Source organism: Melozone crissalis, unplaced genomic scaffold, assembly GCF_028551555.1.
Source record: "Melozone crissalis strain CALT ecotype California unplaced genomic scaffold, PUWL_Pcris_2 ptg000014l_1, whole genome shotgun sequence".
NCBI lineage: Eukaryota > Metazoa > Chordata > Aves > Passeriformes > Passerellidae > Melozone > Melozone crissalis.
Genome location: NW_026535792.1, coordinates 11,784,724 through 11,809,359, shown reverse-complemented (window position 1 = coordinate 11,809,359; position 24,636 = coordinate 11,784,724). Strand labels below are relative to the sequence as shown.

The 24,636-nt window shown below is 43.0% G+C and overlaps 1 protein-coding gene across 2 annotated transcripts in view; it reads left to right on the top strand.

Annotated features, from left to right (window-relative positions):
• Positions 1-4,295: 4,295 nt before the first annotated feature.
• Positions 4,296-24,636, top strand: part of LOC128934740 (tropomodulin-2) — a 33,752-nt gene continuing 13,411 nt past the window's right edge. The window contains exons 1-3 of one of the 2 annotated variants that reach the window (XM_054272585.1): positions 4,296-4,342; positions 14,043-14,247; positions 16,444-16,600. In XM_054272585.1, coding sequence (XP_054128560.1) covers positions 14,122-14,247; positions 16,444-16,600 — 283 coding nt within the window. In that variant the 5' untranslated portion in view covers positions 4,296-4,342; positions 14,043-14,121. The remainder of the gene's footprint in view (positions 4,343-14,042; positions 14,248-16,443; positions 16,601-24,636) is intronic. The other variant, XM_054272586.1, reaches the window with a different exon arrangement.

Genomic DNA, 24,636 nt, shown 5'->3' with positions numbered 1-24,636 from the left:
GCCTTGCAGATCTCCCTTGTAGCTTCTTTCTTCCTTTGGCCCCTTCAGGATCCTCTTCTCCTCTGCCCACACCTTGTTTCTTCTCTGTTGAAACATGCAGCTTCCCCTGTGCGCTGTCAGGCAGGGCACCGCGCAGAGGCTGCAGGGCCCTGTCACGCCCTGACCCGCAAAGGGAGCACGGACGGGGACACGGCGGCTGCTCCTGGCGAGCTCCGGGCCAGAGCTCCTCCTGTTGGCACGGGGCAGGTGGAATCCCAGCACCACGGTGCCCAATGTGCTTAAGGTGTGTGATTAATCATCAGGATTTTGAGGATGTTTCAGCTACCTGCTAAGCACCACCTGTTAGTAAACAATATTCTGGATGCAATTTTTTGAAGGTTTATAATGTGACTAGAAGACTTGGACAGTGGAAGTTCCACTGGTGCTGAAACAATGCACATGCACAGCAAGAGCAGAGGCAGCACGGAGCTACTCACTGCTGGTCACAGAGCTGAGCACAGCAGGAAAAAAAGCCTCCAACATAATCCTAAACTGATTAAAACATACTGTACTTACTCTCCACAGTGCTGATGTGGTAAAAATGAAGACTATTCATTCAAAGTATGTGGCTTGAGACAGAAGTGTCTTCCTGCCTAGGGAATTCACATGGCCATGCCTTGCACCTTTCAGCCTGTTCCTGTTCCTGTGCCATGCCTGCCAGCTGGGCCCCAGACTTCAAATACCATCTGTTCTGTGTCTCACCTTCCATACCCACAAAATGAAAGTTGTGGTTCAGTTGGATATCTGCTGCAAATTAACTGGGACAGATAAGATATTTATTATTAGTGTTGCTTCCATAGCAAATGCAGTGTCTAAATTGAAATGCATTTATTCAGGATTTATTGTGCTAAGGATGTAGAATGGTTCACAGGAAGCAAGTCTGGATGAAATAACAGAGGACTTGACAATAGTGTTATTTAATGTTTTACTGTACCTCACCTTATAAAACAATCCAAGAAAATCCTATTACCTATCAAATCAATGCAACTAAAAAATTTCCAATCCAAATATAGTTGGGGATTGACCAGTTGAAATGCTGCTGGCCAACATTTTAAGGCTTAAACCATCAAGATCTTACAAATGGAGGCTGCTAACATAGATTGGTTTTCTTTCAAGGGCAATTCAGTAATTTTACATTTGGGCAAGAGTAAATTATTTTCTCTACCCTAGGCCTGAAATTTGCTGATCAGGAATCGAACCAGGGGGTTTTATTTACAGGTCACTGAATTTGATCAGTATCTGGTCTTTAAGGGAAGAGATCAAAACATGCACCACACAGTAATCAAGTCCAGATGTTGTCTAGAAGACAAGCTCCAGTTCTAGCAGGAATTAATTAAGCAAAGTCTTACAAGCTGTTTCATAAGGAAACCAGATGAAAACAACAGCCCCTGTGGCTTTTTATTTTAAAAATGCCACAAACATTTTGAAACAACTAACCTCATTTTGGCTACAAATAGTTTAGCAAAATAAAACTTGCTTTTGGGTGCCCCAGCTAATGATTTACTGGTACAACCTGCTGGCAGTAAGCCCAGTTTAGACAGAGTTGAAAAAATGCCAAACATGTACACTACATTCACCACAGAGCCTTTGAAACAAACTGACACTGGGTGTAGGAAAGGCTGAGCCAGGAAATGCATTGTTTTGGGATCCACAGGGTCCCAGCTCTCAAAGGCATCCCCCAGAGTGGAGTACATGTTTTTCTAGGGTAGTTATCCCCTTTTATGTTATATCCTTAGGGTGTTTACTCTGCCACTGCACTTCTTTCAACAGGTCAAACACATAAAAATAAAATTAATCAAAAGGCTAGGTGGGTAAAATGTTATGCAAAGGTTCTGCCAGGGAAAAAATGACAGCTTTGGAGCCTTACCCTACAATCTCAGATGTGCCAGCCTGGGAAATCCCACACATGGGAAATATGGTCAGTGCAGGTGGCCACAGTCATTTGATGTGAATGTATCACAGCAGGCATAGCCCATAAATGGGATCTCCTGCAGCCCAGACAGGGGATAGAGCTCAGATTCATGAATTATATTGAATACATTTGTCTTGTAATGTTGCAGTTTGGGAAGAATGAAGGATTGTCTAGTACATCTGCATTTAATCTATTTACTGTGTATGGTTTTGTTGCTATGCCTCGTAAATACAGGTGACCTGCACCTTTTCTTAAACAGAAACTGATCATATTTCTGATTTCTTGACTGCAAATTCCATGCATGAAGTATAAGGAAGGAAGAAACATGAAACCACAAAGAAGAGCAGAATATTGACTTCAGCCAAACTCTATACTCCTTGCAGAGGATTGTTACATTTTTAACAGAAAGGGATATGGAATGAATTTTTCATCAGATATAAAGCATGCAGATGGGAAAGTCAGCATGGGAGGATTAATTTTCCTTCATATCAACTTAATAAATACATTTTAAGGCGTGACAGGAAAATCTGAGTGAAAAAACTTGTATGAGTTTATCAAAAAGCAAACACCCTAATGTTAACTTTCACTCTGTGTAGATAGCATACATTTCCCTTTCCCAGTATTTGTATAATTATGAGTGACTCATTCAAGCCCTGATCCTACAGACCAAGATTAAATCCCAAAAGAGATTTTGATCTCTGTCAATAATTAAATCCACATTTCTGTCTCATGGCTGAATGAGACCCATTTGCAGGGAAGCTTCAACCCCTCCACCAAACCAACAAATTGCTCTTCAGCCTGAGCCACCAAGTTACAGAGCAGAAGATTTCAAAGCAATTTGGTTCAGCTTGCCTGATGCTTCTGGGACTGAACAAACAAAATCACAGATGCAAACCTTGTTTTCTTTGAATGCTTCAAGGCAGGGAGGGAAAGGGAAAGACTGCAGAATAAATGGATCTGATTATTTCCTATTTCTGTTGATCTGATGATATTTTAGATGTTTGGCAAAAAAGCTGTTAACTTATGACTGGATATCCCATTTTACGAGAAGTCTGAGGCAAGGAGGTTCCAAGCAGGTAACTGCAGCTTTGGAGGATTTTTCTGCACTGCACATTATTGTGGATACAGGTGTTTTCCTTAGCAGCAGTGGCAAAACACCCATGGTAACCCTTCAGCCCCTCATATTAGCCTGAGTTTTCTGCTCTAAGTCTTGCCACAGACACCTGAAGTGTTTGGCAGGGTTTGGTGTTTCCTACTTGTACTTTTTTCCGTAGGAAAATTCAACTCCAGTGCAGCATCTGCTTCTTAACAAGGCAATGTCTTCTTTTCCTGCCAATGTGAAATGAAACTTAAAGGCATCCCAATCATTGGAACAGTTTTTCTGCTGCTTGTGACTCATCACTTAGTGCTCAGAACCAAGGGCCTCTGTTCAACTAAATCACAACACCCAGTGAAAGCATCCTGATAAATTAATTTATGGACATGCTTAATTAAAAGGGGTTCACTTAAATAATATTACTTCCAATTTCAACCAATGATTAACCTTACTATAGAATAATAGAAAAAATATAAATTGAGTTGCCAACACTAATTAACAGAAGAAAGGAAAAATATCAAAAATGGTCTCAGAGGTCAGCACCCTCTACTCCAAAAGTGGCTCCCTGGGCAGACACATCTTGGTTCGGGTGAGGGCCAGCAGGTTTCTGCTGCAGGACCTGTTTGGCTGACTCGGTTTGCAGCAGGTGTTGAGAGGAGCAAACCGCGTTCTTCGGGATCAGCTGGCGACACGTGTGCCCGGAGCTGACCGGGTACCGCAGGCAGGGCGTGCGGGCAGGGCTGTGCCCGGGGCAGGGCTGTGCCGGGGCAGGGCTGTGCTCGGGGCAGGGCTGTGCCCGGGACAGGGTTGTGCTCGGGGCAGGGGCGGTGGCTGCGGCTGGCAGAGCGCCCAAGGCACACTGAACGCTCTGTTGTCGTGAGCCACACGGGTGACGGAAGGCTCAGGCTGCATCGTGCCAAGGCACAAGCGACAGGGACTGTGTGGGTCAGGCGGGACCTCACCTGCGGGCTTGGGGCGGACAGAAGCAGAGAGGGCTGGGGGGGCAGGGGAAGGGCGGGCGGCCTGGCCGGGGCGGGAGGGAGCTGCCTCTGCGGGAGCCGCCGCTGCTGCTGCCGGTGCGGTGCCGGTGCCCGCGGCGGGCGCTGCGGCCGCCGGACTACGAGTCCCAGCGTGCCCGGCAGGGCCGGGGCCGCGCTGCGCAGCCGCCGCGCCGGGCACCCACCTGCAGCCGCCGGGCTCGGGGCGCGGAGGGGCGCGCAGGCGGCGGCGGCGCCGGTCGGGCGCGGAGCGGCGCGCAGGCGGCGGGCGGCGGCCAGGCCCGGCCCCGCGGCGGGGTAAGGCGGCGGCCGGCGGGGCGGGACGCGGGGCAGCATCGCCCGCGGGGCTCCGCGGGGCTCCGCGCACTGCGCAGCGGGCGCTGCGGGGCGCGGCGGGGGCGGCGGGGGCCGCGGAGCATCCCCGGCGCGGGGCGCGGATGCGGGGCGGCCCCGATCCCACCCAGCCGCGCCCCGGGACCGCCGCGGGAGCCGTGCGGGACACGGCGGGCTCGGCCCCGCCACGCCCGGGCTCGGCGGAGAACGCAGCTCTGACAAGCGGGTGCGCCTGGTTACTGCGGAGCGCTCGCATCCTCCGGGTCACGCGTGGGAGGACAGAAATTAGATGGGCAGTTTAATAAAATACCTCAAGAAGGTGTTCGTGTGGATGGTGATGGGCTGCCCCTCCTTGGAGATCTCCTGCCTTTTGTATGTCACGGATGCGGCAGGACCGGCGGAGGGGGGCTCTGCTCCGCCGCCCGGCAGCGGGTCAGAACAAACGAACCAACGGCAGGGTCAGGAAGAGATCGCTGATTTAGACAATTTAAGAACGTTTCCAAGGTCCTGAGGAGCAAAGCGTGCCCTCAAAACGTGCACACTGGCATTAGAGATTGCATACTGTCTGTTCTGTCATCTTCTAATTAAAAATAATCAGGGTGCCCTAGTTCAAGGGAATTTGCTTTGATGGAAACTTTAAGGGAATTTCTTCTGCCAGAGTAAAAATCCACAGTTAATAATGAGAAGCATGTAAAGATAACTGAGAACTATAAACACCAAAAAGTAAATGACAACTGGTTAGATTAACATAAGCATCCTGAGCTAAGCAGTGACATAAACTTCTGAAAAAATTCTATCATTATTACTAATGAGACAAATACAGAAATTCATCAATATAAAATATAAATTTTAAAATAATTGGAAGAAGTAATTATATTTTTATACCATGAATGATACACTGTGTAGATCTATGCTTCTGAAAGTGTTTAGTAGAGGAAATCTTCATCAAGTTATTGAGCTGCTTATTTGTAGCAAATAGGTTCAGTCTTTCAATTTCTTATATGAAAGATTTAACTGATTATTCTCAGAACTGATTATTTTTTGAACTTCCTCTGTTCTGCCCTTCACTCTTGGAGAGAGGAACATGCAATGGCAAAGAAACACCTGGGATCAGCTGGCCTGGTACTGTAGGCATCACATCCTCTAATTCTTTGTGAGGGATGCAGATATAGAAATCTGAACTCACACTCAGGGGTGCACAGTGGTGCACCCAGTGGTATATTCAGTGGTGTCTCACTGAATTATACTGACAATATCTCAGTCCTTCCATGTTATTCTGCGCTCATTTGCTGTCTAACAGCCTACCTGCCTTTGTGCTGGTGCTCTACAATGTGCACATCTTAACTGCTTTCCACCATGAATATATTTAAATTTTTACTACTGGGTAAGAAAAATGAAGACTTATGTGACTCATTTTAATGACTTCACCAACCTAAATTCCTAATGTGTCTTTTTCCCCATTTATCCAGCTTGGTTGTATATCTGAGTTAGCCAGTAGCCTCTCTTATCTTGATAATGTAAATAATTTTGTTCAAAGTAGTGTGCTTTGCTCTCTTTGCGTACCTTTTCTTCCCTCCTCAAATTAGCATTATTTCCAGTATTTTACAACTTTTGGCAAGCAATGTTCATGCATTTCTGTAATCTGTTTTAGGGGGTTTTTTTTGGTAGCATTCCTATATTATTGAGCCTCCTAGTTTGATGGCTTCCTGTAATTGTGTGTCCTTTTGACTGGGGCTGAGGTGGCTGTGCAGGGTTTTGCATCCTGTAGCCACAAGTATTTGTACATGGTGGGTTCATAGTGAAGTGAATGCCTGTGTTCTGTTTACTGACCACAGCACACAAGTGTAGTGGTGGCTTCTGTTTAACAGAGGGGTTTGGTCATCGTTATTTGGTGCCCCAGAAATCTGTAAAGTTCGTTTTTAAATCCTTCTTGCAAAGAGCAGCTGCGACTGAGTGTGCAGCTGCTATGCTAAAACAGGGAAATCTGAGAACAGTGGTGACAAAAAGGTAGCACTTGGTTTGTTATCTGTTGGCAGCACAGGTGGAACAACACTGGAGTTTATGTTACCCAGTGTCCTTTTTTCCTATTGATGTTTCCAACATGTGGGAAACAAACACTGCTGTTATTGTTTCCTGGGTTGGTCTGATATATTTCATTGTAAAAATAAAAAGTCAATTTCCAGGTAATTCCTTCTCCTGTTTGTTGTTTCAGCTGTTGGGATGTGCATACCTGCATGGTTTCTGGCTTTGGCTTACAGATAAAATGCAAAAAATGTTGGTAGTTATGATGTCTCTGTGCATTGTAAGGAGAAAAAGCAGCTTAGGAAAGATGCAAAAAGAGGTTTATTTAGAGGGTACCTAGCAGTGGTCATTATTCAGGATCTCAGTTCTGCAGTCATTAGTACATGCTCTTACCCAGCCTTTGGGTGTCTCTGCTGTGTTTTCACTTGGCCTATGTTATTAATTTAAAATATCCACTTAAATGTACAAGACGTCCATGGAAGAAGGGACCCATAGCCAAAGGAAAAGCTGAACAATGCTTGACACTTGGAAGATGATTCCATTCCTTATCTTGCCACAGACTTCCCATTTGACCTTGCACAAGGCATTTCTTTCTCCTGACGGGGCAGTGGAGACGCTCTTGTGTGGCTGATGGTGTTTAGGGCTCCACAGCAGCTGGTTCCATGTAAATGTGACCAGTCAAGGAGGATCCAGAACCTGGCCTTGGGCTTTCCAGGTGTGCCTCTGTGCAAAGCTGCAGGTCTTCCTCTCCAGTGTGTGCTCTGCTGTGCATTCACGGTGGGTGTGCTGATTAAAGGATTACAGTTCTTCAACCAACACAAAACTGGGATCTGAACTGGGTGAAGACACCTCTTTGTGAGCATCCCAGCTGCTCCTGTAATGTGTGTGATCCATGTTCCCTGGAGACCACAGAACCGTGGGCTGCCGTGTCACAGAGGGGACATGTCAGCTCTGGGGCAGTGCTGACCAGGGGTGCAGATCTTTATCTGTTCCAGGTAAATCAGCACCTGGCTGCTGCAAACCTGCAGAGTCTGGTCGTTATTGAAGGAGGTTAAAATATCATTGGTGCCCCCCAGAATAATGAGGCCATTTCCTTCTCCTTGCAGTCTTATCCAAGGGAGCATCAGTCAGGCACCCTGGTAGAGCTCAGCAGCAGGGCGTTCCTGTTCGTGTCACAGTGAGCGCACAGATGACAAATTGAGGGTGGAGCTGCCACTTCACCGTCTCTCTTGCTTGTATAAAAAGACTCTGCCCTCCAGGACTCCCAGCCTGCACTTCACACCGCCCTCAGTTTCAGACAGTGACTGGTATGTCTTTATCTTAGAACAGCTAATTAACATTGCACAGATTTTCAAACCATCATTAAGTTCCATAAACGGAAGAACCTTCCAGTGCTACAAAGTTACCAGCTGCAGTGAGCAGAAAGATTGTTTCATTCATTTGTAACTAAACTTTACCCCTCTAGAAACAACGGGGAGTGTTCATCTGCAAGAGACAGGACAGACAAACAGGTCTCTGGTGTTTGCCTGTGCTTGATGCATCACTGAAATGTCAGACCACCATAGACAATCCCCTCAATGTCTGGAAGCTTAGCTTTGTTCTGTCATCCTCTTCTTGGAGACAGGAATTGAGTGATTTAAAGATTGGATTTTCTAAGTAAGACTTAAATCATCATATGGTCCCTGTATAATTAGTCATCATATGTTTGTCTGGAAACAGTTCTAATGGTTATGATCTAAAAATATCATGATACCCAGAAACAAGCTATAAATTCATCAGGCATTGTAAAGAAATACTTCCTTTCCAGGACTCAATTTCATGTTTTGAGTGGTTATGAGTAATACCACTAATGTTATTTTAGAAACAATCAGAAATTGGTCATTATGTAACATTCTGCTTCAGTGGGAGAAGCGTCAATGTTTCATCTTTCTTTAATCACCAGGGAAAAACCTTTCATGTTACCTCAATCAGAGGGAGTACACCCCTTTATGTCTTCTATAAATAACAGTGCTTTCATATGGATAATTTTGCAATATCTGTGGTGGTTATTTTTTTGCAAAGGGCATGACTGAAGTCCCATTACAATGAATTAATGTCTCACATTTTATTTGCATGGAAGTTATCAATCCCCATTTAAGCAGCCAACTGTGATGTAAACTATAGAGTAGCATAAACATTACCAAGGTTCAGAATGCCACATCCAATTATCAAGTGGAGTTTTTCATCACTGAATGATTATCCTAAAATTTCAGGACTAGCCTAATATTAGGACAACATAATTGTTAATTATTCACTGCTCTCTGTATAGGACTGAACCAGTTGCTGGGAACAGAGCATGAAGTAACCCTACATTAGCTCAGGAGAAAAGCAGCATTTTAAATATAGGGATTTTGAGGGATTCTTTGCTGCAGCATGACAAAGGATGGCAGCTGGGCTGGGCACAGGAGAGGTTTGGCCACACTCTGACTGTCCCAGGGCCAGCCCTGAGGCAGTGCCAAGTGCAGCTGGGCTCTCCCCCCTGCCAGCCCCAGAGACACACCCTGAAGAACCCAATTCTGCAAGTCCTCTAACAGGTGATTTGCTCTGATCACAAAGTGATCATGCCATGTCATGAATGTAAAAGGCTTAGAAAAGGTGACTGGACTGGAGCACTTCAGTACTCCTTATGTTCTGAAGTATTTTTTGGGAAACAGACAGAAGAATTGGGGGATTCCAGAAGAGGAAATACTTTTCTACAGATCTCTCTTCCATTTTGTACCTATGTGGATTTCTTTGACATGTCTGCTGTGTCTGCATCAGGACCTGTAGCCAATTCTATTCACATCCTGCACACACAAACCCCAGTTCTGCAATGCTGTGCTCCTGCCACACTTGTGTTCGGTGCTGGCCCTAATGCATTCCTCCTAACTTTTCTGAGATTCATGAACCTCCTACTGCAAAACACCATCTCCCAGCATACATCCCCCACATGTTCATGGTTAGAAAGTACATCGGTGCATTTGTCTTGCCTTTTAAGTATAAAAATTAAAAAGGAACCTTATTTATATGTCAGACAAAGGAGTATTTCTGATATTCCCTGCCTGGCACTGGGTTCAGTGTGCTGCTGGGGGCACTCCCTTGCCTGGACAGCATGGGACAATCATTCTCCTTTTACTGAGCATCTGCTTGTGTTGCACAAATACGGCTCCTAATCATAATGGCCCCAATCCTATTTATTTGGTCCAGCATCAATTTCACTTGGGATTAATTCCACCTGGTTTTTATTTTCATGTTTAGCTACATGAGTCTATTTAAAGAAAGGGAAGATTTTTTTTCCCACATTTACAGGTCAGTTTCACAACTATTTTTCAAAACACAAATATCCACCGCTGTGGATACAGAAATAGTTTAAAAGAAGTCATGCATCAGGATTTCCTTTCTAAAGATCAGTTGCTGTGATTTGCAAAAATGAGAGCAATTTGTCAAGCCTGATTATAAAAAAAATACTTTTTTTTCCTAATAAATGCAAAGAACTCTATTAATAGATTATTTTCTATTCATCACATCTCTCTATAGTTCATAATGCACTTGTCATGCAGCTTCATTCTTAGTTCATATACGCAATCAAACCTGGAAATTCACATCCTCAGTATCACAGTCTTCTCCTCTCTGCAGGGCCCCAGAGACAGGTGTTTCTCTAAGTGTGTAGTCTGTGTTTTGGATAGCAGGAGTGACCTGAAGTGCATTTGTAGCTGCTGGTCCATAGGAGATTCTACAATTCAGGGTGTTCCAACACTTCCCAAGGGATCCAAGCAGATGCAAGGGGGACCCCTGTGACATTCAGCTCAATTCAGCAGAGGAGTGATTCACTCTCTGAAAGAAACATCTGTATCAGCAGTAGAAGATTACAACAGTGTTATGGTATCAGCAGAAACCACAGCTTGGCTCCTCTGCAAAGCCCTTTCAGAAGTGTATAAGCATAACAAAAAAGTGTTTAAGAGCATGGCAAGGTGCAGAGGGGCTGTATCACAGCAGGGGTTAACTGCACTGAGCAGTAATGATTTTATGTAGGCTGACTAATGACACCCTTTTTTTCTTTGAAAACATGTTTTGAATGCTGATGTTGCCAGGAATAGGTGAAAAGCTGCCCCAAATAACACCATATGTATTTCTTTCTTTAGAAGGAATCAGGAATACAGCTACAGCAAGAGGCTCTTTGAAGCTCACAGTGGAACCTCTGTGCTCCACAAGGGTTTAAAAGGAGCACATGGGTAGCAGAAATGCCTCTTCCAGTTCTGCCCCATCCAGAACGAGCACAGGTCTCACCTGTTGGTGTTTAACAGTGAGGCTTAGGCCCAGGAGAAACTGAGATGCTCCATCCTGACACTCAGTGCAGAAAAACAAACAGGATATGTGCTCCCCCATTCCTTCATCTCTTTCACTCTTCCCAGTAAGTTTGAAGGGAAACTGCACAGTGTTATCCATGGTTCCTCATCCTGCTTCCCCCAGTGTCCCTGGTGCAGTGTGACATTCAGGAGGAGCTTGTCTCTAGATTGGACATGTCCCTTGTGCTGTGTGACACCTGATCTGCTTTTATATGCTCAAAATAACAGCAGCAGGGAGCTCTGGGTTAGAACTGCTTTTGTAACTAATGGAAGCTTTCATACAGTGATCACAACAAATCAAATCCAATGGATGGACTGTGCAAGAAGTAAATAGTTGTGCACACTCAGGCCTCAGTAAGGAGCTGCACAGACAGCATGTGGCTCTGTTTACATACACAATATTAACAGTATCAAATCCAATTAGGGAGGTGGAGATCCTTATCATCACATTAGACAGCAGTTTCCAGAGTGTGTGAATCAAGAGTTCAGCATTTCCTTCCCAGTCTGCCTGATGCTGAATTGTTGGGTTTATCTCCTCCCTTGGTTTGTGGTTCTGTGACTCTGGTGAAAGGTCAACAGAGAGCATAAACCTGGGATGTGAGCAATGGGTGTTCCTGTGCTGCAGAGTGAAAGCTCCAGAAAAGCTTTACTGCTCTCAGGCATTGTGGACAAAGAAATTCCCTAAGCTGTGTCTTCTGCTTTTGTTCAGTCACAAAAGAGTAGGATTCTGTTGTGAAAAGGAAAATACTAAGGAAATTTCTTTTGCAAATGTGTGCAGGCAAGAAAAGCACTCAGATTTCAGGCTCTTCCCTGCACTATCAGTCTAATAGGGGTTATTCAACACGTGCTTCATGCCATCAGAGAAGTTAGGCTGGAACATCTGAGTTTAAATTTCTCTTTGGGGTATCCCTGCTGGACATGGTCAGACACCCTCTCTTCTTACTTAAAAGCTAAAATAGTGAGAGTTGTCACCTGTCCAAAGTGTCTCCTGGCACATTTTCCCTTTATGGCTGAGCAACTGGGCAAGTCACAAAGAATTTGGGGTGCACACAGTCATGGGTTCTGCTTTGCAGACCTCACAGAAGCCCTCAGCTCCAGGGCCCTGCTGGTCCCAGTGCCACAATTGCTGGCTGTAGCCCTGCAGGGCTGTACCTCTGAGGGAGAGATCCTGGTTCCAGCTGACCCTCAGCCAGGGAAACTGCCCTGCACTCTTAGAAGTTGCTTTTCCTACGATATTTAATTACCCTAGCCTTGGGATTACATTTCTGTCTTTTCCAGGGATGTGATTAAACTCTAATAAAATAATAATTTAACTTAAATAGTTTTAAAAAGCTGTAATCCCCTCAAAGAAATTTTTTAGCTGAGTTAATGACTGCTAGCTGAAGTGCTGTGTTTGTAATGAGTTTATCCAGAGGAACTTAGAGAAGGCACCTGATGCCCTAGAGCAGGATGTTGTACTGCAGCTCCATTTGGTTTTACAGTTTAAACAAATGATAATTTTTAAATAAAGTGCTTTCATTATTTAACAATTAATTTTGATAAAAAATTGCTTGTATTAAACACATGTTGAACTAGATTTCTTCTTAATCACTAAGTACACAAAAACATTGGCTCCTTTGTACTGGTTTTGGTCAAAATATCCCCCACACTCATTGCATATGATGAAATTTTGGTATTATAAGAATATTTCACAACAGTTGTAACTTTGTTAAACATCAGATGCTGACTACCTCCCTAAAACAAACTCTCAATTTAAGAATGCTTGAATTCTATCCTGACATGTGGAGTGGCTTGATGATGATGCCATGCTAGGAAAACAGCAGCCACAAACAGAGCAGGAATGAGGAAAAAAAGAAAGTGTGTAGGCAAAATTATGATTCTTCTTGGAATAGGATCTTTAAGTTTCCAGTCAAGGCTTAATGTGCCTTGCAGTAGTCACAGAATTCCAGGTATTTCAAATTTGTAAGTCCACTGATTATTCCCTTCTCTTTCAATAGGTTGCTGATTTCTAGTCTATTTGATAAATATAAAAATGAAATATGTTTTATTTTGAGTACTTAAATAGTGAAACTCCTAAGTAAATTTAAACTTTTTCATTTGGACTTGGAATAAAAGTAAAACAAAAATCAGGCTTCCAGCTCATATGACAAACAACAGCACCCACATGGATTTTATCAGCTTATGACAACTAAAAACCTGGCCAGAGGAAATTAGGGTTGGGGTGGGTACGTAAATCAGTGGTAGGTGCCATTGGCTGGTTTCCATATCAACCATAACTCTGAAATTTGAATGCAAAAACTCATCTGTGAAACTGCCCAGCTAACTGTGTCATTGGGAGAGGGCTGCTGCTGCTGGGGGAGCTGGGCACACCTGGGAGGGCCTGGAGCACACTGAGAGCCCCAGCTAATGCTGCTTCTCAACATAAGTTAGTTCTCTTTCGCTCTGTCCCTTTACAGGCTGATTCTGGTTCTGGAATTTGCTCTGGACAAGAAAAAAAAAGAGCAAGTAAAGACAGAGAGTCCTTTGTCATATTGTCATATGACAGATATGATGCAAATGACTGTTGTGGACATGCAAATGGGATCTTCTTGTTCCCAGTCGGTTGGGATCATCTAACAAGGAATCATGTTCAAATTTTAAAAAGAAAAGAGTTTGTGAAATACTAACTTCATATTTTTTTCATGTTTTTTCAAGTTTTGAACTTCTGCAGGTCTCCCATGTAACAGACTGAATTACAGATATTGTTTTGAGCTATAACTAGCATCTCCTCACTCCAAGAATTTTGATTATATGTGCTATCATTTGTATCTGAAGTAAGACTAACTACCAGTGTACCTGACAGATGCTTAGAATGTGCCAAAAAGTCAGCCAGCATGATGTGGGTTAGCTTTCAGCCACCAGCAAAGCTGGGATGAGATAGAATCCCTCAAGGCATAACGTTTTGGTTTTTGTTTGTCAGCGTTGGACTGTTTGTGACTCTACCACTTTCCTTTGCTTCTGGCCAAAAGAGCAAACAGATACTGTTTCCAAGCAAATGAAATAAAGCAGCTATGTTTCTATGAAAAAGGAAGAGTTGCTAATATTTTCCTTATCTGTGTCTCAGAGCTGCTGCTTGCTCTGCCCCAGGACACTGAACCCGTCCTGGCTGTTCCCGTCCCACAGCCCTGTGCTGTGCCAGGACACGCTGCTGCTTTGTTTGCTTTAACAAGTGTCACTGTGACCCTCAGCTTTCCAGGGCTCTCAGCTCAATGGAGATGCTCACAATGGTTTATTGTTAGCAGGGAGTGTGGCTGGAGGAGCTGGGCACCCCTGGATGGTTGGGATCCTGAGCAGCAGCAGAGCAGCACAGCAGGAGCCATGTCACTGCCCTTCCGAAAGGAGCTGGAGAAGTACAAGAACATCAACGAGGATGAAATACTCAGCAAGCTCTCAGAGGATGAACTGAAGCAGCTAGAACATGTTCTTGATGACCTTGATCCTGAGGTGAGTGATGAGAATTGCAGCACTGCCTGTTAGAAATGGCACACACTGCAGTATTTTTAATTTTTATTCTGTGACAGAGTGCTCTAAAGTATGAGCAGCTCGAGCAGCTCAGCTGCAGACATTTGGTTGTATTCCTGCTGTGATGTGCTACTTTTGTAAAAATCACTGTGCTCTTGGTCTATTTAGACATGAGCTTGTCTGCAATCTAAATTTTTAGTCATGTTGGCACACTGCAACAAAATGAGAAGCTTTTTATGGCTGCTATTTCTGAGCACAGCAATAAACAAACATAACCTGTGTTTATGGAGATCAGCTCTTTTGAACTTCTGAAATCTGTTGACTGTGTCGTTCAGCACATATATTTTTAGCTGAAGAGAACATGTTTGGGTATGATCAAGAAAAATAGGATTCAGCTACCCAACTGTCATTTTCCAGAGAGTAAGAATAATTGGAATTATATCTATCTGTCTATCTATCTATCTATCTATCTATCTATCCCCCAATTATATATAAAAATAAACCCCCAATTTTATATATATTTATAATTATTATATTTATATAATTATTATATTTATATAATTATTGAGAATTTGTCACAAAGAATTTAAAGATCTCTGGTCTGGTCTGAGAACCACTTGATCCTACAATAACAAGGTTACAGTCACAAGTGTGCAGGGAATTGTGACTGCACCTACTCAAAAATATTCAAACTGATGTAGAAGCTTGAAAACTGGTAGGTAAAATGTTCTGTCTGGAGGCAAAATGAATTTGGAGAAACACAATAGATTTATAGCTTCTAATTCTATAGCACCAGCTTGTCTGGAAATTAATGGGAACTTTAGTGTTCTCTCCCACCATGTTGCCACTTCCCACACTACTACCACTTCTACATTTTCTGGTATTTTCAAGTATCTGGCATCTCAAATGGAGACACAGAAAACCATTTAAAAAGCAACACCAACCAACACAGTAAATGAAGCCATGGTGCATTTGTATTTATGCTACATGTGTGCAGTGAATTTGGAGCACTCTGGGCACATTTGTGCATGCACAGGTGAAATAACTGCTGACTTGAGTTGTTCACTGGATGTGCTCAGAATTCCCTGTGTATTTGCCATGGATCAGATTTACTGTGCAGATTTACTGTGAGGAAATGTTCCTGAAGTACTCTGGGGCACCTTCAGCATGTTGGCATTGCTGCATGTGCACTGCAAGGTCCACCTACCTGTATTGCTCCTTGGGATTTGCTGGACTGAAATGTGGGGGCCTCGTGCATATTCCCATGTTACAGGATGCAGGGGAAATCACAGGATCCCACAGCTACACCTTGAAAGTGGGAATTATCTGCTTGCTTCCTCATACGCTGAATAGCTGAAGTCTACCTCATTCACCAGTCTCTTTAGTGCATGCCACTCATTTCTGAAGTCTGAGAGACATCTGCTTTAGAATGAAAGGAATTTTGTTTTCAGTGAGAGAAAAATGGAAAAAGAGTAAAGGAAATTTACAGAAAACATAGCCTGGTTTATCTACCTGGACTGCAAACTGTGGTTATAATGACTTTACTTAGTTCTTCAGTGGTCTGACTGTGAATATGGTTAATAAAAATATTAGTGGGTGTGGTTGTGTTCACAGGGGTCCCAGGACGAGGGAAGGGGATCTTGACTTTATGTTTCAGAAAGCTGATTTATTATTTTATTATATATATTATATTAAAAGAAGATGACATATTAAAACTGTGCTAAAAGAATAGAAGAAAATATTTCATCAGAAGGCTAGCAAGGAATAGAAAGGAATTGAATGATAATAAAATCTTGTAACTAAGCAGAGTCTGAGACAGCTGGACTGTGATTGGCTATCAATTAAAAACAACTACATGAGACCAATCACAGATGCACCTGTTGCATTCCACAGCAGCAAATAATTATTGTTTACATTTCGTTTCTGAGGCCTCTCAGCTTCTCAGGAGAAAAAATCCTAACGAAAGGATTTTTCATAAAATATGTCTGTGACAAGTGGGTAGTAAGTCAAGAACACTGAGTGATGTGCTGGGTTTTGTGATTACATTTAGGTAATGTGTGTTACTGCTGTCACCCAAGAGCATTATGCAAAGCATGATTTCACTTGCAAACCCCTGAGAGGAGGTGTGGAGCAGGGTGTGCAGCTGCCTGTGTCCTTTCCCTGCCCTGTCTCTCACAGAATGCCCTGCTCCCTGCGGGATTCCGGCAGAAGGACCAGACCACCAAAGCCGCCACGGGCCCCTTCGACAGAGAGCGCCTGCTCTCCTACCTGGAGAAACAAGCCCTGGAGCACAAGGACAGAGAGGACTTCGTGCCCTTCACAGGGGAAAAGAAAGGTACTGGCCATGCTTTGGGCAGCAGACAGACAAACAGAGTCCCTGCTGTCTGTTCTTGCAGTGTGCTGGGCACCAGAGCTGGGGCTCTGCAGTGCAGGGCGAGGCTGCAGTCAGAGCTGGAGCTGCTGCAGCAGAAGGGGAAGGGCTGGTTCAGCTGCTCCAGTGTCTGCCTCATGCTCTGCAGTCCCAGTGGCCTGTCCCAGTGGCAGCTCCATGGTCTGTGCTGGGTTAATGCCCAGATTCACTGGGGTACAGCACCAGGAGCACCAGTGCAGCCAAGGGCTCGGGCAGCAGCTCCCTGGCCAGCCAGTGCCTCTGGGTGCACTCAAGCACAGAGGTGCCCTCACCAGCCCCACAGGAACTGCTCCCTGCTAAGCATTAGGCCATGCAGGGGTGTTGAGTGGGGGAGGCATTCAGGAGCAAACACATAAATGCCTTTCTGAGTGAATCTTGCTGTACGTAACAGCTCAGGGAATACAGTTACAAAAAAATAAGTATTTTTCCACTTGTTTACTATCACATCTGGCAATGCTATTCATGCAGACACTTTCCCTGCTACCCTTGTCCTACAGCTACAGGAAAAAAAATGGGAAAAACAGGAAAACCTAATTCTAATAATTTAAACACTGGTAGGATAACCTCAGGGCAGGAACAGTCATAATTTAAACAAACAATATTCCTTTAGTACCACTAACTCCTTTTCCCTGTTTATAAAAAGGGGACAAAAATGCTGGCCTCAGGCAACCCCTTCATTCAAGAAGGAGCTTCCTAAGTCTGGGTCCATTTCTGGCTATGTAATGCATTTGCCATTATTGCAATGGGATTTGCTTAAGGGAAAGCAAATACTTCAAGAAACTCAAGGGCAGCATTTTTTACATTACGTACAATTACCAAAGATGTAAAATGTTATTTATACAACATTTCATAGGCCAGGAGTTGTTACTATCATTACATTGTGTTCTCAGTCTTTGAAACAATGATTTCAGACAAATGAGACATTTTTCAGCTAGATCTGATCAATGTGTCATTTAACCATATTCTTTAACCTACTTTTTGCCCCATCAAAATGCCCACGCACTGCTCTTCAGAGGCCTGATGGTGAGCCCCTGACATGCAGTGAGAGGGCAGAGGTCCTGCCAATAGCAGGAGAGGTCAAGCACACACTGTGCAGGAGGGAAAGCACTTTACTGGAGTATGGATTTATTGCCAATTGTGTTCAGTCTCCTACACATGCTGGGTCAGAGCAGTACAAGTCACTGCTTGCAGGCCCCCAGGTATTTATGCCAACACCTCCAGTCATGTCTCACGTTACTGATATTTACAGACTTAAGGTTAAGATTTTGAAGTTTTCACTATAGTTATATCTGAGATCTCCAGATAAGGCTGAAACATCAGGGCACAAACCCCAGCAGTGTATGGAATGGTACATACCCATAGGACTGGCCCTTGGTCTGTACAAAATGAGTCCCTGCATTGTCCCTCGCAGTGATACTGTATGTGCCGGGCTGTTTATTCCATTTCAGTTTTTCTTTGATGAAGCTGGAGCAACATTATTCCTACATTTGCTTCCAGATGCCCTTAAAGTGCTTATGAGTTCAGCTTATTAGTTCCTGGTGTCTCTGGTGTGGAAATGCCACTGCTTTGCAAACACAACCAACCACACATTTTACTTCCCCCTGAGCACAGAGTGAATGCAGCCCTCCTAGCATTTAAAGCTGTTCCTAATTTGGCTTTTGATTCACTGTGTTCATTTACTTCAAAATTACAATTTCAAGAATTATTACAATTATGAGGTAATGACAGCATTTTAGGCTGCAGGAATTATTCCCTTAATTTCCTCTTTGTACAATACAAATTCATGACAAAATCCTCAGTATCAGCTTTAGCAGATTAAGTCAAATGAAAACAACCATGTGTTCTGTGATTTCTGCAGTCATTTTACAATTATAATCTAAACACACAGAATTATACTACATTTTCTTTGAAGTCAGAGGCCAAATGCTATGAAAATACCCTTTGTTTCTTTGTTGGTTAGAAATAACTGAATTAATCTGAGATCTGATGAGGTCCAGTACCTTGACAATTGAGTGCACAATGTCATTTTTGTGCTGCTTTAAGGGAACTGACTTTGAGAACAAAGTTGTTTATTTTGAGCTTGGCATATCCTGAGTTGGTACTGGAGTGTGAGTCCTGCTGCCCCTCTGTGGCTTGGCAGGAGGTGTCCTACAGAAACACCACCAAGGCAGCAAACTTGCAGCAATGCAGCCCTGAGCCTTATAAAACATATAGCTGCAATCTCCATCTGCCAGATGCACTGAAATCCTCCCATGGGTTCTATGATAAACCTGCTAATTGGCTGCTAATTGGTAAAACGTGATGGATGTTCTACAAAGTCCATGTGTGGCTATTCCTGGATCTTAGAATCTATGCTTGTAACTGCAGTGTGACTCATTTTGACACTCTCAATTAAAAAAAAAAACAAAACAAGATGGCTGTATTAAAATATAAATTACTTTTTTTTTTTTGTTTTACACTTATAAGAAGATATTTCCCATGCAAGGGAACAAAGCAATCCTGAAAGACATTTTCAAATCTGATTCTACATGCTAGATGCTTTAATTGGAGAATAATTATTATTCTTCCAAAGCTCAGTAATTAGTTCAGGAAAAATACTTTAAATTTCTAAAATGTGTCCTCAGAAGAATTCTAAAGAAGGATATCTCTTGAGGAAAATCTTATTTCTCATCCTCTGCATGTTGATGGTCTCTAAGATGTATTTACAGATTGGTAAATATTTATATGATTATATTATATAGATTTCTGTTAAATTATTTCTTTACACTCGAAATGCACTGTAATGTAGCCATTCTGTAAATAATTCCAAATTAATTTGATGCTATTTCTGCTAGTTAAAAATTAAATTCTCAAGCAGCTCTAAAATGCCTCCAGTTATGTATATTTGGGAGGAATTGATGCCAATTTGACATTTGGTATTTATGACCTAAGAATATTTGTGTGTCAGTAGGATTAGAGTATGTCAAGTGTTGTTTGAACTTTTGTCAGTGTTTTGTACTATGATATTTGTCTGCCACTGGGAAAGCATTTATTTTTTCAAGTTTAGGAAGTGGGATGCTTCTACTAAATGCAAAGTGACATTTCTACCAGTTCTTACAGTTATCATAAAAAGCTAAAACTTGGAAATTCAGTGATGAGCTGAAAAGAAGGTGGCATTTAAAATATCCTCCTTCCAGACCAGCATGTGGTACATGATGATTTTTTATCAGCTGTTATTTTTTTATCTACTGTTATTTTATATCTACTGTGATGATTTTTTATCTACTCTCTTTTTCTGTTTATAATATTTTATAAGAGATTTCTTGACCCAGAAGCAATACCAAGCAGCTGCTGAAGGACAAAAACTCAGTTGCCTATGTTGGTCTCTGAATGCTGAGCAACCATAAGGTTTTAATTGTCCTAGAACCAAGCTAAACCAAATTCCAGAGCTGACAGGGATATGCATAATGGTTAAAGCACAGGAAATGTTAAATATGAGCCCCAGACAAGGGGGGGGGCTGATTATGCAGGGAATTGCCTTGTTTTTGATTGTAATTGTGGTTTCAAGAGGTTGGAGATGTTTGGCAAAAACAATCAAATGTATGGAATGCATTAGGGTTTTGGGCCTCTGCCATATTGCAGCTTGGTGATGTACTTCATTAATTGCTGTACAAAAAGGATTTAAGCCTGCATGGGATGGATCTCAGAATTCAGTGGAGATCCAAGGTTCGCCCAAACCAGGGCTGGAATGATCACAGGCTCACACCCAAAGCTGGCCACTGAGAAATGTTTTCAGGCTGCTTTACCCACATCCTCCCTAATGCAAGTCAGGGCTGGGCACTTCATTTGAATGCCCATGGTGTGGTTTGACACGATCTGGTGGCTTTCAGGAGCTCTTGTGCAACACAGATGTGTGTCAGTAATGAGCAGTGTAGGCAAAGAGTAAGAGCTGATAACTGGGCCATGGTGATGGGCAGTTTGTAAGTGTTTATTTTGTGTATTTTGGATTTGTTCCTACTCAAGATAGATGTTCTAGAAATCCTTACACAGAACCTGATGGTCTGTGGAAGTTACTTAGGGTTGTACTTAAGTACAGGTGACTCACTTGACACATATAGCTGGGACAGGTGGCTATGAGACTTCCATCGCTGAAGTATCATTTTCAAGTTCATGAATGACCCAGGAATAAAAAGAAAAGTGAGGAACATGAGGGGCAGTGCAGACACAAAGTATTCCAGAGCTCTGTCAGTGCTGTTTTCTCTGCAGTCTGCTCCTCAGTCTGACCTCAGTTGAGAGCTGAGTCCTGCTGTGGCACAGACATCGACTGGGAACAGCATTTCTGCTTCTGCTTTCTTGCACGGCTTCTCTGAACTGTATGGTACTAATGAAACACAATTAAAAAAAGTTCTTCTGTTGTGAAATGTCATTAGCCATGAAAGGTTTCTTTAAGGATTGCTGTTTCAACCCTTCACCACTGTCCCTGTTTTCTACATGGTCTTCTGCTCCTTGCCAAACCATTTCATTTTGGATCCCATCCAGTTCTCATCAAAGGCATGGAAAAACTCCAGTGGATTGGGCTATTATTATTTGTGGCTAGAAAGGGAAGGGGAACATGCTTGTATGTGATTAAATACTAACATTTTCAGCTGATTGATAAAAGGGAAAGGGAAGAAAGTACCAGAGAACTTTTGGCCAAACCTGTGTTTTCAGTTGCCCTGGCAGAGGCCATCCATGTCGCATGTGTTGCTGTGCCAGGCAGAGTATCAGTACACAGCAGCAGTAATAAGGACAGTCATTTCCAGACGGTCAGAGTGTTAGAGTGGATGCTAATGAGTTCCAATCACACTGTGTCCAGCAGACTGCTTTCAAAAGTTAGGGTTTAATACAGAGACACAGTATCTTTCTTGGACTGCCACAGCAGTCATTTCACCCCCAATGCCTAAGTGGTTTGTTTAAATTTTTGCCACCTTTTTCTTATTCTGTAGGGCTAAAATTTAGAGCTGATGTTTGTCTCTTAAGGCACTGAAAGCATTGCTGACAGTAATGCCTCTGGCCAGTGCCTTTCACTGCTTGCTTTTCTAAGACTCTCTTTTAGCCACTCATGACTTTGCCAAACTTGCACAGTTCACAGTGAAATTTCCCATGCTGAGAGGCTGCCTCGAGTTGGATTTTTGGAAAGTGTCAGCAAAAAGGACTTCGCTGCTTCCAAGAACAAGATTAGGAGACAACACATTGTTTTATCTATCTAGAGCAAATTTTTCCAGCTGGTTTTTTTTATGACCTGCAGTGCCTCCATGCTTTGAAGAGAAGACTTGAAATGGAATCCCCAGGGAAATATACTCAAGTCTGGCATCCTCAAAATATTGTGCTTTCTTGTGCTTCCAGTTTGTTGTAGCATTCTGCAAGCATTCCCCCTGCAGTGAGTGCTGCTCAGAGCTCCAGCCCTGCAGTGATTGCTGCTCCAGCTCATGTGGCAGCTCAGCAGTGCCCAGAGGGACCTGGCATGGCTGGGCTCTCAGGATGATCTTGAAATTCTCATCTGAGAGGAATTTCCTGCATGTCACACCAGGACCAAGGGCAGGGAGGCTCCCTCCTGCTCTGCAGAGCTCCCCTCCCTTTGTAAGGGCACTGCAAAGGAGAAAAAAGAGCGAAGAGCCAGCAGAGAGGCTGGGGCAGAGGTGGAGGGGGGGGTTTGAGGAGCTGTGTGAATATTCCAGGATGAAGGATTGGATGTGGCAGCTCTGGGGAAAGGAGCTGTAGAGGAGAGCAGTGGTAAGGAAGGGAGGGCAGGAGAAAGGGAGGTGGTGGGAAGGGTCAGGACTCAAAGATTTTCAAAACCAGGAGATGTAGGGGATGGGGAAGGCACAGGGGGCAATGAGGGAAGGAAAAGAGGAGAAGAATGTGTTGGGTGGCAGAAAACTGGCCAGAAAGGAACATAACTAGTGTGATATTCAGCTCTGCCCACGTTTCAAAGGTCTTTGGTGTCCAGGAGGACCTGAAGTGCAGTGGCACAGTTTGAGTTTCTTCCTCCTCTAGCACCATTCCACATCAGACTTGGATCTTTCTGCTGGATTGGTCGAGTGAGAATCCAGGATACTGGATTGCTAGCTTCTGATAATCCATGTGAGGGTCTGAAGAAATTCTGGGTTTCCTTCTGTTTTAAAAAAGTACAGGTTGGCTTTTGTTTATTTTTGTTTGAGCCAGCATGCTTTACAGGAGAGCTCTTTGATTGCTTCAGTGGCAGGATCACAGCATGCTGATCAAAGCCAAGGATACTGGTGCAGCTTGAGTTCACTTTTTGTGTTTATGCACAATAGATTTAACAACTTTGGAATGCTTATCTCTGCAGCCTTCCTAGTCCATTGTGATAGTTTTTAAGGCATAGAATATGCTGACTCTAATCCAAGAGCAACAGAACAACAATTATGATATTGCATTTTTATTACTGCTGGTGTTCAGCTTCATGCTTACTTGAACTTGGTGTGTTTTCTTCTTCATAATACAAATTTATCCTTGGTAAGAACTAATTTAGCTCCATTTTTGTAGAATATTTGTAGGGAGGTGTTTAAGAAAGCATCAACAGAAAAGAACTGTGTAAAATGAAAAAAGTGAATCAGGTGCCTGTGATTTATGCAAGGCAGATTTCCAGGATTATTGAATTTCACTCCCGAGGTCAGTGTAGCATTCTGTAATTGAGAACAAACAGGCACTCACTGTGCTCAGTGATTCATTGAGAAGTCAGAAGTAGTAAGTGTAACTAGGTCTTTTCTTGAAAATACAATAATCTGAGCTACACTATATAGGAAAAGAAAGTACATTACTGTTTTACAATTATGGCAGAAAATGCATTTGTATTATAAAACTAAGTCAATATCCTTTAAAAATCCTCCCATAGATGTGCATATGGTAGTTAATTATTACTGTATAAAAGGTGGAGATCTCATTTCTTTGCTTTACTCTGACATTGCTTTAATGGGGGCATTTGCACAATGCAGGAAAAGAGACCTGGCTGAACCAAGTGGCAAAATGAGACCTATGGTTTCATGTCTGTTCCCAGTGAATTTCTTTTTTTTTTTTTAATGGAGAATTTGCTTTCCTTTTACCTGATCCACATTTCTGTGTCTCTCTGTAGTGCTTTCCTCTGAATCCTCTTCCCTCGGGCTGTCAATGGATTTTGTTTCCGTAGCCTCTTTTGAGGAAAGCCATCTCCTATTTCAGTCTCAATGGGAGTCTTGTTTTGCAGTGGGTGTAAAGGAGTAGCTCTGCTGTTAAACTGAGCCAAGACAAAACTCTGCTCAGTGCACTCACACTCAGCAAGGCCCTGGTTTGTAATCAGCTGCCTCAGCCATCCCCCAGGGCACCCCAGACACTTTTGGCCAGTTTGGCCAAAGGAAGGGGAGAATTGCAGTGATGAACACTTAAAATTTCACACTGAAAGAAAGCACTTGGGATTCCACACACTTTGGGTTTCTGTGCTTGTGTAAAAATAAAGCGGCATTTTACTTCAGTTAAGCAAAAAAAAATAATTATTCTTATACAGAAGTGTGGTTACTTTTGTCTTGTTAACAACAAAGTAGCTCAAGTTATTTATAAACAGAACTTCTGTCACTGTGTTTTTCATTGGTAGAAAGTTAAGCTATTACTGCTAAAACTTAGCATAGAACATTAGCATATTCTGGAGGCAAAATATAGCACAGCCAACATTAATTATACCAGATAGAATAAAGCAAAAATAAAGTACCTTCTAAACCACAGTGTGAATATAAAGAACACCAAGAGCAGCAGCCTTTCTTCATAAATCTCACTTTATAATAATAAAATGTCACTATTCCTCCAAGGCTTCTTCCAAGTAATAAATTTTAAGTTGGACCATTGAATCAAGGAAGCCACAATCCATATTTTATTTTGTCAGTGAATTCCATGATACACTGGATAATGAATTTACAATGTACAGATGTGGGACTAGGAGACACCTCCTGAAT